General features: G+C 35.9%; 1 protein-coding gene across 2 annotated transcripts in view; it reads left to right on the top strand.

Annotated features, from left to right (window-relative positions):
• Positions 1-12,168, top strand: part of atm (ATM serine/threonine kinase) — a 69,214-nt gene that overhangs the window by 299 nt on the left and 56,747 nt on the right. The window contains exons 2-10 of one of the 2 annotated variants that reach the window (XM_073863107.1): positions 154-257; positions 1,140-1,261; positions 1,355-1,500; positions 1,611-1,775; positions 2,871-3,036; positions 3,119-3,357; positions 3,746-3,915; positions 4,879-5,051; positions 10,954-11,328. In XM_073863107.1, the coding sequence (XP_073719208.1) occupies positions 186-257; positions 1,140-1,261; positions 1,355-1,500; positions 1,611-1,775; positions 2,871-3,036; positions 3,119-3,357; positions 3,746-3,915; positions 4,879-5,051; positions 10,954-11,328 (1,628 nt within the window). In that variant the 5' untranslated portion in view covers positions 154-185. Of the gene's footprint in view, positions 1-85; positions 258-1,139; positions 1,262-1,354; positions 1,501-1,610; positions 1,776-2,870; positions 3,037-3,118; positions 3,358-3,745; positions 3,916-4,878; positions 5,052-10,953; positions 11,329-12,168 lie in introns of both variants that reach the window. The other variant, XM_073863108.1, reaches the window with a different exon arrangement.

Below are 12,168 nucleotides of genomic sequence, written 5' to 3'. Positions count from 1 at the left end.
AATTTTTTTAAATGACATCGGCATAAATTACATTCTGTGTGACGATTATGAGTTGTACGTTTTATGTTGTTTCTTTGGTAATCAGAACTTCAAGATGGGCAATAACATGTCAAACAGATAACTGTAAGTTACATACATGTTTCCAATATACAGTTTATGGATTAGATTGATTCCCTCTGAAAACAATGAGTCTGGTGCTGCATGAACTGTTAGTGTGCTGTCGTGGACTAGAAAATGAGAAAGCCACAGAGAGAAAGGTGTGTGAGACATCTTATCCTTCATCATACTGTATATTATTTTTTATACATTTCTCATATGTCATTAACATAAACAAATATTATGTTAAACCTATAAATGATTAATAATAGTTTAAAGAATGTGGGTGACAGATGGGTCATTGACTATGGTCAGATTTCCAACATTAATTTTGCACAGTGCAGAACTGAAGTGAAATTACTTTAAAATTTCATTTAAATATTTGGATTTGATTTAAGGTAGCAAACAGGATGCAAATTTGTATTTCCATATACATTTAATGCCTAGAATTAAAAGTAATATTAAACCCACAAAGAAATCTGATTTGAAATACATTCAGATTTCTGTATGAGTAACATCCCATTTTAATAACACAACAGTTTGGTGTCATAGACACAACATAAAGGTTTTTGAGAAACAAAATACAATCAATGGTGATTTAAATGCTGTTTAGTGTTTATAAAAAATTCTATTTAACTTATATCCTGTGAGGTCAGAAAGTCCAAAACCTTGTATACGCAAATTTGTGACATAGATTGTTATACTGATCATAAAATATAAATAAATTATGCACACATTTTACTGTCTTTTTAATGCAAACAGACCAGCTGCATATATTTCAGAAAGAAAAATTCAGTTTAGTAAAAGTTAGGAGTTTTAAATTTGACGCATAAACTTTTTCATGAGTTTTTTAGCCCTACAAAAATATAAAAATGTGTTTCAGTTCAGAAATTGAAATCATGTTATTCGTCTATTAATTGTATGTATGAAAATCTGTTTTATTGTTTATATAAATTATATTTATATATAGTTATATTAATGAATTGATCTGGACACAAAACAACCAGTTTCTTGTTATACTTTTATGTATCATGAACTTTCAGAGAGAAGCGGATCGTTTTAGGAGACTCATTCGCGCGCGGGACACACATGAGGAACTTGATCGTACGTCAGGATGCAAAGTGTCCAAGGGTTCCAAGCAACTCACCTGGGATGCTGTTTTCCGGTCTGTTATCTTCCTTTCTATTCAAGTCCACTGTAGACTTATTTCACTGTAAATGTCTCAGAATAAATCATTTATTCTCTCTGTACTGTACAGGTTTCTGCAGCGGTATCTTCAGAAAGAGACAGAGCTCCTACAGTCAGCAAAATCCAATGTTTCTGCCATCACGCAGGCAAACCGACAGAAAAAAATGCAGGAGATCAGCAGCCTGATGAAATATTTCATCAAATGTGCCAATCAACGTAATGTCAGAGCTATGACTATTAAGATGATATTTAAAAAAAAAAGTGCTATATATCTCTTGTTTATTTCCCAAACATGGTGGGTTAGGTAAATCCTTTGTGTTTTTTAGGTGGTCCAAAGTTAAAGTGTGGCGAGCTGATATCTCATGTGGTGGAGGTCCTTCAGAGTCCTTTCAGCTGTGCTGCGTACGGCGAGGACTACAGCACTATTCTCCTTAAAAACATCTTGTCTGTTAGGAAATACTGGTGTGAGATGAGCCTGCAACAGTGGCACAGTGAGTAACGCAACGGTGCCACCACCAAGGTCATGGCTTCCTTATTCAGGCACATGCTGGCAAAATATAAAGTAGAAGAAAGCCAAGAAAGACCAATTCTTTAGTATATAATGCTATTAGGGATGCATATCAATTAATCGCGATTAATCTATAGCAGAATAAAAGTTTTTGTTTGCATCATGTGTGTGTGAACTGTGTATAATAATTATGTATATATGAATATGCACACATGCATGTATAATTTTAAGAAAAAAAAATATTTATATATTAAGTATTTATATTTATATATAATATAAATTATACATAAATATACAAATGTATATACACATGTAAACATTGCTTAAATATATACATGCATGTGTGTGCATTTGACTGTGCAGGGTTATTGTGCACAGTGCACACACATATATGATGTGGACAAGGGCTTTTGTTCTGCTGTGGATTAATCGCGATTAATTGATATGCATCCCTAAATGCTATGCTATTAATACATTTACTATTTTATATACTCTTATAGGATAGCATAAAGAACGGTTATAATTTACATTAGCATTTAAAGGGATACTTCACCGATTTAGCATTCAGCTTTGTATCTGTAGAAACCCGTCAGTATTACTGAATGACCATGTTTCCCTCCCTCATTTCCCCCTGAGAGGAGAGATATCTGCATTTTGGTTCTGCAAAAAAGTCCTCCGATGATGCAAAAATCGTCATATTACATCATCGGAGGACTTTTTTGCAGAACCAAAATGCAGATATCTCTCCTCTCAGGGGGAAATGAGGGAGGGAAACATGGTCATTCAGTAATACTGCCGGGTTTCTACAGATACAAAGCTGAATGCTAAATCGGTGAAGTATCCCTTTAACATCTATAGGATTATAACAGTCCGATTACTTTCTTATAGGAATACGTTTTTGCACTGAATAATGATAATGCACATCCTGTGAAAAATGTGCCATTATACAATGTCCTCTATAATTTTCCTGTTTTTATATTTTCATTTTTTTCTGGTTTACAACAGTAAAAGTCAGTTTGTCATGTTATAAATACTAATTGGTCTTTTTCTGGATTTTTTTTTCATATTTGTGGTGCAGGTCTGTTAGATTTGTACTGCGGGCTCTTCAATAAGGGCTCCAAGTTTATCAACAGGGTCCAAGTGAGTCGGATAATCTACACTGTGGTTCGTGGTTGTTGTTTTCAAACGGATGGACTGTCCCACACTCTCTTCAACTTCTTTCTGAAGGCTCTGAGCAATGCCAGGTCTGTCACATGACTCTTTACCTGCTGTTCTTTATGTTATTCACAAACAAGCCTATATCTGACTTCTGACATCCTTTCTCAGGACAGAAAAGCAGCTGATGGTGCTGGCGAATCTGGTATCTGCTGCCAACGTGTTTCTGCGTTCAGTGCTTCTGTCCTGCAGGAAAAGAGTTTGTGGTCTGGGTGAAGAAGTTCTGTCATCTATGCTGTATGTTTACACTCAGATGAGACCCAGTTCAGGGCTGAAAGAAGAGTTGGTCAAGTTTTTCTACCTCCAGCTTTGTGTTCATCACCCCAAAGGAGTCAAGACTCCTGAAACAGGTACAATACACCAGGATTTTATTCATGTGAAGAATAAATGTCCTATATCTATATGTATGGGTGGTTGCAGTAAAAATCTGTTCAGTAAATATTTGCCATTTAATAGATGATTTTGGCTATTGAACAATTCAAATTTTATACAAATGAAACTTCTAGTGCTACATAAATACTACATTGGCAGTTTCTGTCTCTTAGCATAAAGACAAGCGTACAGGACAGGTATTCAAAACATTAGACAGTAACAATGAATGTAAAATGTGTCCCCACATATAGTCCTATTTGAGGGTACCAATTTAAGGGTATTGGGCTTGGAAAGTCCATGAATTTAAAGTTAACTAAGGTGTGGGAACCCTGTATAAGGTTTGACCAAGATGCACTGCCTGCACAGGTGCCCATGCGGAGAACTGGGTCAAATGGCAGGGTCAGCTGTGCGCCCTGTATGAAGCCCTTATTGGCGAGATCAGTCAGATCGGCAGCAGAGGAAAATACGCCACAGGATCTCGTCATATAGCTGTCAAAGAAAACCTCATTGAGATGACTGCTGATGTCTGCCACCAGGTGATTCATGTTGCTGTTCGGTAATGCGTAATACAAAGAAAAGCTGTTCATGGCATGACTGTGATTATAATAATATCTGACATAATATGCCATATGTACAGTACTGTGCAAAATGTTCTGAACAAAATGGCTTCTTCAGAAAAAAGTCAGTATTTAGTGTGACCTTTAAACACATCTTGAACTCTTTTGAGGAGACTGAAGTCATTAGATTATAAATTATGTTTTCATTTTATTTGGCTTTAAGAGAGCCTACAGGTTCCTGCTATTGCTCAAATGTCAAATAGTTGACACTTTAGCTTATACATTTACTCTTTTTTTTTTATATATTGTGATCAAATTTCATGTATTTCTGGTTGTAATTTAAAGGTGCAGTGTGTAGATTTTAGCGGCATCTAGTGGTGAGGTTGGGAATTACAACTAAGGGTTCAGTTCACCTTTCACCCCTCCCTTTCAAAATCATAGAGAAACTACAGTAGCCGTCACAGGACAACCATGTCGTTGTCTGAGACAACAGTGACACGCTTTGTAAAACAGTTTGTCCGTTTAGGGCTACTGTAAAAACATGGATGCACAAAATGGCGACTTCCATGTAAGGGGACCCCCTGTGGTGTATGTAATAAAAACAGCTCATTAAAAGGTAATAAAAACGTAACAGTTTATTATGCAAGATCTTTATACACCACTGAAAACATAGTTGTGTATATTATATTGCATTTCTGTCAGACTCTATTAAAATTTACACATTGCACTTTTAATTAAGAGACTGAGAAATATTTGCATATGCTCACTATACACTAAACAATTGTAGCATGATGGCCTAGGATGTGATGTACAGTACTGTACACCACAATGCCTGTCAGGTTAACACTGTTACTACGTTCGCATTTAGAAAATATTATTTTTTTACTTGAATCAGCTCATTCCTAAATACCTATAATATTTATGAATGTGTGTTTCCTGTAGTTGTTTAGTCATGGCACCCATGTCCAGGAAGTAACATCGTCTCTGTATCGAGATACTCAGCGAGACAGTCCTCAAAGCTCCAAGCGCAGACGAATCGAGCAGCCGTTGGCAAATTGGGAGGTGATACGCTCCAAACTGCAGTCCCACCACAGCGACTTCGATATGATACCCTGGTACGGTTTTATTTCAGCATAAAAAATATAAAATGTTTTAAATATTTCAGAAAGGCAATATTTTTAAAATTTGTTTGTTTTTCTATTTAGTGTGTTTAAATTTCTTTATGAAGTGTATTTTATTGATTTTTTAAATGATATGCATGTTATATATTTGTGCAGAACTTGGCTAGTGAGAGCTGAACTCTAAGGCTGCGTTCACACGGTACCATAATACGGTTGTCAAACCCGTATTTGAGTCCTTAAGACGGTCCCGTTCACACGCAGTACGGTTATTTACGGGTTTGACAGCCGCATTCTATAACCGACTTCACACCCGTAACTTTACGGGTTTCACAACCGTATTTACAGAGAAACTGTGCCGTGTGAACGGAATCGCACTGGACAACCAGTTGTCTGTCACGTCATTCGTTGCTCTTGTGTTAAGATAACGTTACAGTGCATGAAAATGACTGCAAACTACGCACCAGAATTGCTCCATAAGATTAATGTGATATTATATTACCTTCATAGACGCCACAGAACATCTTACATTACGCATAAAATTGCGTGCAGCCAAGTAAGTGAGATATATAAAGTTTAAACTTTAAAAGTGGACGATTCATATAATGTTAACTGTATAATAAAAGGGATATAAAAATTAGCTGTTTATTTACTCACCTTTTATCTTCAGTAGAGCAATAAAGAAGATATTTTGCAAAAAAAAATCTGTGATTCAAATAATGCAAGCAAAAGATGCGTCACTTTGAGAGGTCAAAAAGCAGATATATCCAATACAAAAGTAATCTCCATGACTCCTGGTGACATTTTTTGCTGCTTGTGAAGCAAATCGGTCGGTTTTTGCAGGATATTGAACGTTATTTACAACATTATTAGCGTCCATACAGAACTGTTGCAACATATAAAGTGCGCTTTTTGCGCTCCCGCTCTTTAGGTGGCGCTAAGAGGCTGGTTTTGCCTGCGGTTGGTAGGCCATACTCTCTGCGCCACCTACAGAGCGGGAGCGTAAGCGCACTTCCTTCCTATTTGGCTGCGTTAATGGTTTAAATGGAGTTCGATTTCTTGCAAAAACGGATCGATTTGCTTCATTATGATTTGCTTCATAAGTCATTATGATTGCTTTTATATTGTATATATCTGCTTTGGTAAAACGTGCAGTTGCTGAAACTGATTTTATGTTCATTCATTTTGGAAATTAAAACTTTAATAAGGAACCACCCTTGTTTATTTTTCTCTGCACAATGGTAAGCGTTACACCAGCCAGCTGTTTTTGTTAATTACATAAATAAAGTTTGCCCATTGCATAAATAATACTTTTTTTAATATATTCGTCCGTCACTATGGTTACAGGCGCCGCGTGTAACTAGAATACGGGTTTGAGGTCGGTTGCTCGTTCATACAGGCAGTGTTCTTTTTGTGTCTTTAATTTGCTGTCTGAACAGGACACTTCCAGACTCACACCTGTAAGTAAATACGGTTGTCACTCCCGAAATTTTGTCGTGTGAACGCACCCTAAATGTGCCCTATAAATTAAAGTTAATTACTTACTTAATATTTGAAGAGTTCAGATACAAAAGCCGCTAAACATCACCTTCATCAAAAATGAGATAATGATATTAAGCGGATGCACTATACATACTGTTCATCAAATTCTTTCATGTCAAATCTGCTTAATCCCGCCCTCAGGCCATTCAGAAATCCCATTATTTGGCAGAATCAGTTAATTTCACCTCACTGGTCTTAGTTTACAGTTAAAATCATGATGAATTTTTCTATTATTTTTCAATAATATTTTTATGAATTTGATAAAACCTATAAAAAAATGCTCTCAATTTTTTATAAAAAAAGTTAAGTGCTGTAACCCTGTTACTAAAGTTGTTAAAAATCTAAATATGGGAAATATTTGTATTTATGTAAAATGTCCAACGAAACCAGAGTTTGGTTTCTAAGCCACCTAACTAACAAATTTTATACATTTTATTTAAAGTCCTCTTTTAGTCGATAATCTTTGAGCATCAAATAGCATAATTCAACTTTTTACCTGTGTAATTTCTTCTTGCCTGAAAAACTAGCTGTAATGTAACTCTTCAGCCTTTTCTCATTTAGTGTAAGCATGAATATTTGAATTACTCAATAGGACCGGCATGGACCATAGATATATGCAGTTGCAAAAAAAAGTATGTGAACCCCTAGGAATGAACTGGTCTTCTACAGTGATTTGCCATAAAATGTTATCTGATCCTCATCTAGGTCACAACAATAAACAAACACAATGTGCATTAGCTCACAAGACATAAATAATTCCAGTTTCTTGTGTCTGTGCTGGAGGAAAATGTAAGTGAGCCCATGGACTAATTACTTTATTAACAGCATTTTTTGTCAGAGAAGCTGGCAAACTGGAGTCCAATTAATAAAATGAGTTTAAATGTGTGGTTTAGTGCAACTTTGATTGATATTAAGACACTCACACATTTTAAGATTGCTGTCCTTAAGAAGCATTAGCTCTTCTGAACCATGCTCTTATAAAGATATCTGATCAAGAGATGTTGCCCTCCATAAGGCTGAAAAGGGATACAAAACAATCTCAAAATGTTTAGACCTCCATCAGTCTACACTTAGACAAATTGTCTATAAATGGAGACAGTTAAATACTGTAGCTACCCTTCCTAGAAGTGGGCGCACAGTCAAGATGACACTAGTGCTGCCTCACGATTAGTCCCGACTAATCGTTTGCAGAATAAAAGTTTTTGTTTATATAATATATGTGGGTGTACTGTGTATAATAATTATGTATAAATACACATACACACATGCATGTATATAATTAAGAAACATTTGCATGTGTATATGAAGAGTTTGGTTCCAAAACGCAATAAACGCCATTTTTGAAAAAAATGAGTTACTGCCAAAATCAGCATTATATCAGGTCAGTATTATAAAGTAAATTCTTAATTTTACGCAAAATCCAATATCCGCCGTGTTATTCTGTCATCTTTTCTCCCTTTTTTCCCAAAATGCAATAAACGCCACTCCCCCTTTTTTACAGAACGCAATATATCCCACAGCGCACCATTCACGCAATGTAAACAAACATGGCGGCGCGCTGAGTACACGGAGTCCTAGTTTTCCTCATCTACTTTGTACTTTGTGATCAACAAACAAAACAAAATAATACTTTAATTGCATTGATAAACCTGTGATGGTTTTCTGTGATGGGAAAGAAACGTAAGCCATCAACATCTAATAATTTCCCCGAGAGGCACTCGGGAGACGGGTGCTTGTTCTCCCGACAGCATCAAGCTTCTCATGCTAACACATTGACCCCAGAGGATCTTAAACTTTCCATAATTTTACTCAAAGTCAACGAAAATCGAGCAGGACCAAAAACATTTTACAGATGATCGCTGTGAAAAACGTTAAGCGACGACGTCAAGTAACCGCAATGACAGTGATCTTAATATGACAAAGTAAGTGTTTGGTTAATAACATTAATGTTTATATTTTTAATTAGTGTGTACAACTAGTCAACTAAATGAATATAACATGGCAAAGATGAATGCACATTTATATAGGCTATTGATTCAATAGATTTATAGCATTTTGAATAAAAACTTGTCATGGATTTATTGCATTTTGTGGAAGAAATAATCCGTTTTTATAATAAATCTTTGAAAATCAACTTATGGATTTGAATTTTTTATGTTTTTATAACCTAAAGATGCTATGTGAAAGTTTGTAACAGAAAATAGTTGTTTTCATCTTGTCACTTTCTTGGTATAGAAAACACGTTTTTACCAAAATTTGTCAAAATGGATTTATTGCGTTTTGGAACCAAACTCTTCATATACATGTTTATATTTATATATAATCTATTTTATATATAAATATAAATATTAATTATATAAATATATTTTTTTCTTAAAATTATACATTTATGTGTGTGTATTTATATAAACATAATTATTATACACAGTACACACACATTTATTATGTAAACAAAAACTTTTATTCTGCAAACGATTAGTCGCGACTAATCGTGAGGCAGCACTAGATGACACCATACAGAATACTCAATGAAGTAAAGAAGAACCCACGAGTAACAGCTAAAGGCTTGAAGACATCATTAGAACGGGCACACATGAGTCTACCATACACAAGTCTTTGGACAGGCACGGTGTCTATGACAGTACACCACGGAGGAAGCCGCTGCTCTCCCGAAAAACATTGCTGTGAGCCTGAAGTTTGCAAAAGATCACCATGGCAAACTCCAGTGCTATTGGGAAAATATTTTATGGATTGATGTAACAAAAGTTGAATTTTTTGGGAAAAATGTTATGGCGCAAAATGGGCACAGCTTACCAACATCAAAACATCATCCCAACAGTGAAGTATGGTGGAGGGAACATCATGATTTGGGCTTGCTTTGCTGCCTCAGGGCCTGAACCACTTGCCATCATCGAGGGGAAAACGAATTATTAAGTTTAAAAAAAAAATCCTACAGGATAATGTCAGGGTGGCTGTCCACCAGTTGAAGCTCAGTAGAAGTTAGTTGATGCAACAGGACAATGACCTTAAAGGTGACATAGAATGGTTGAACGGGGTATTTATCCTTGTTCTGTGATGTGACATGTAGACAAAAATGGTTTTGTTCGGGTCTGTAATGCCTTAGAAGCTTCCTAAAAACCTCTCTCAGATAGCTCTATTAGGGTGGGGGATTTTAAACAAGTGGTTTTGCACCTATTTGGCTCCCCCTACTGGCTTAACTTGCAATCTTATTACTGATTGGCTGACTTTGCTGCCACTCAAAAAATGTAGCCAATTATTTTAAAGAGGATGGGCAGTTAGATGCCTGTGATGTCATAAGCATCAGTTTTTCAGATTGGGCGCTTTTCTGGCTGACATTTCTGAAAGAGGAATTTCTATGAGACTGAGATGTTTAGCATGTTTAGCACTTTTTGTATGTTCGTGCATGCGGGTAGACTACCAATATTCAACAAAGACAAGGTAAAATTGTTTTTTCATTCTCTGTCCCCTTTAAGCATTGTAGTAAATCCACTACAGACTGGCTTAAGAAAAACAAAATGTGCCATTTGGAGTGGCCTAGTCAAAGCCCCGACCTTAACCTGTGGAATGACCTCAAGAGAGCGGTTCACACCAGACATCCTACAAATGTGTCTGAGTTAAAGCGGTTTTGTAAAGGGGAATGAGCAAAATTTGATCTGAACGATCCGCAGGTCTGATTCAGAACTACTGAAAGCGCTTGCTTGAAGTAATTGCCTCCAAATGAGGCTCAACAAGCTGTTAAATCCAAGGGTTCACTTTTCATTTTCTTCCAGCACTATGAATGTTTAATGGGGGTTCTCAAAAAAGACACAAGAAAGAATTATTTGTGTGTTGTCACCTTATGTGCATTGTGTTTGTCTATTGTTGTGACCTAGATGACGATCAGATCACATTTTATGGCAAATCACAGTAAAAAAACAGTTTATTCCTAGGGGTTCACATACTTTTTCTTGCCACTGTATGTTCATAAATGCTACATTTGGCAGTTTGAGGTTTAGTTTCATAATGCATACATGAGCTGTATGTTTGCAGCACATAATTTTTAGCGCTGATGTTAAAAGGTTAGTGCATTAAAACTGCACATGCTTGCGTCACAGAAGTAGATAACTAGGTATGGGAAACAATGTAAACAATACTTTGATTTCTGCAATGTTGTGTGTTTTTATATCACTAGCAAAATCTAATAACTGTAAAAATATTCAATTAAATCGAGCAACCTGTTTTTTTTTTTAGTTTTGAGCCCTATTTTGTAGTCTATTTTGTTAAGTGACTAGTAATGAAACACTGTATCTTAAAATCTTATGATTGCAGTATTGAAACTGATTGTGTCAACCAACAGGTTACAGGTCACAGCCACCCTGATATCCAGATACCCCTCTATCTTGCCAGTCGATGAGCTGGTGCCTCTGCTGGGGTTACTCTGCCAGCTACAGGGTGAACAGCAGCGACGAGGCGATAGGGGACCGTACGTCCTGCGCTGTCTGAGAGAGGTGGCGCTCTGCCATGCCAAAAACTCAGGAAACTCCTCATCTCACTCCGCTGAACTGGGCCGTCTGTGGGGGAGAGTTTGGGCTCTGGCTTTGCGAGGAGTCAGCTCGGCACAGACCGGGACTCTCTGTCTGGAACTGTTGCGTACCATGGTGCAAGAATCCCTGGTCCCTGTTGATAGAGAGTTCTGGAAAATCTTTTCTGGTGCTGTCTGCAAACCTTCTCTGTGAGTTTCTTTCATTACACCAGCATATTTAAATTTAGACTAGAGTATTTAAACTAGAGATGCAAATTTCATATACTCAGAATTGAAATACTATAATCTTAAACTTTTATTTACATTTAAGCATTTGCCAGACTCTTTATCATAAAGTGCAATAAATTAAATTTTTTATCAATATGTCAGTATGCGCGTTCCCTAGGAATTAAATCCACAATGGGTTTCTCATTCACTAATAATTGCATAAATTTTTCGTATGTATACGCACATTTAAACGTTTTGCCTAATTTGTGACACTTGCGTACGCACATTAATTTCTTAAACTCATTAGTAAGAGTTCAGAATGAGCGACCGTGTGCACAAGGTTAGTAATTTGCATAATAAACACCAAAACCAGCTCCATAAAAGGGCTTTTTTTTAGAACCGAAGCAAAAGAGCTTCAAAAATTTAATTCATTTCCGTTTACATTTAGGCGTTAAGCAGATGCTTTTATAGAGATCGTGAGGAAGCAAAGCATGAAGGATTGTCATGCATTTTATTTATTAATGTAGAAATAACATAATATATAATATAGAAAAGATATGCAAATAAATATTATAAATAAAATAATCTATTATTATATACATAATTCTAGAATGTTATAAAAGCAAACGTGATGAAATTGTAGGTCAAAAGGTTTTGTTGAATAATGTTTTTTTTTTTTTTGTGAAAACATCTGTATGCACAAATTTGTGTGTATGCATAGTAAATAAGACTGAAAGTATATGTTCATAATTCCTACTTTTTACTTTGTGCTTTTCTCGTCTCTCTCTATCTACAAGAAAATATTTTAAATATTTCAAGCAT

This window comes from Misgurnus anguillicaudatus, chromosome 24 (assembly GCF_027580225.2).
Source record: "Misgurnus anguillicaudatus chromosome 24, ASM2758022v2, whole genome shotgun sequence".
Lineage (NCBI taxonomy): Eukaryota > Metazoa > Chordata > Actinopteri > Cypriniformes > Cobitidae > Misgurnus > Misgurnus anguillicaudatus.
The sequence above is the reverse complement of the archived record's forward strand: the minus strand, read 5'-3'. Positions and strand labels throughout refer to the sequence as shown.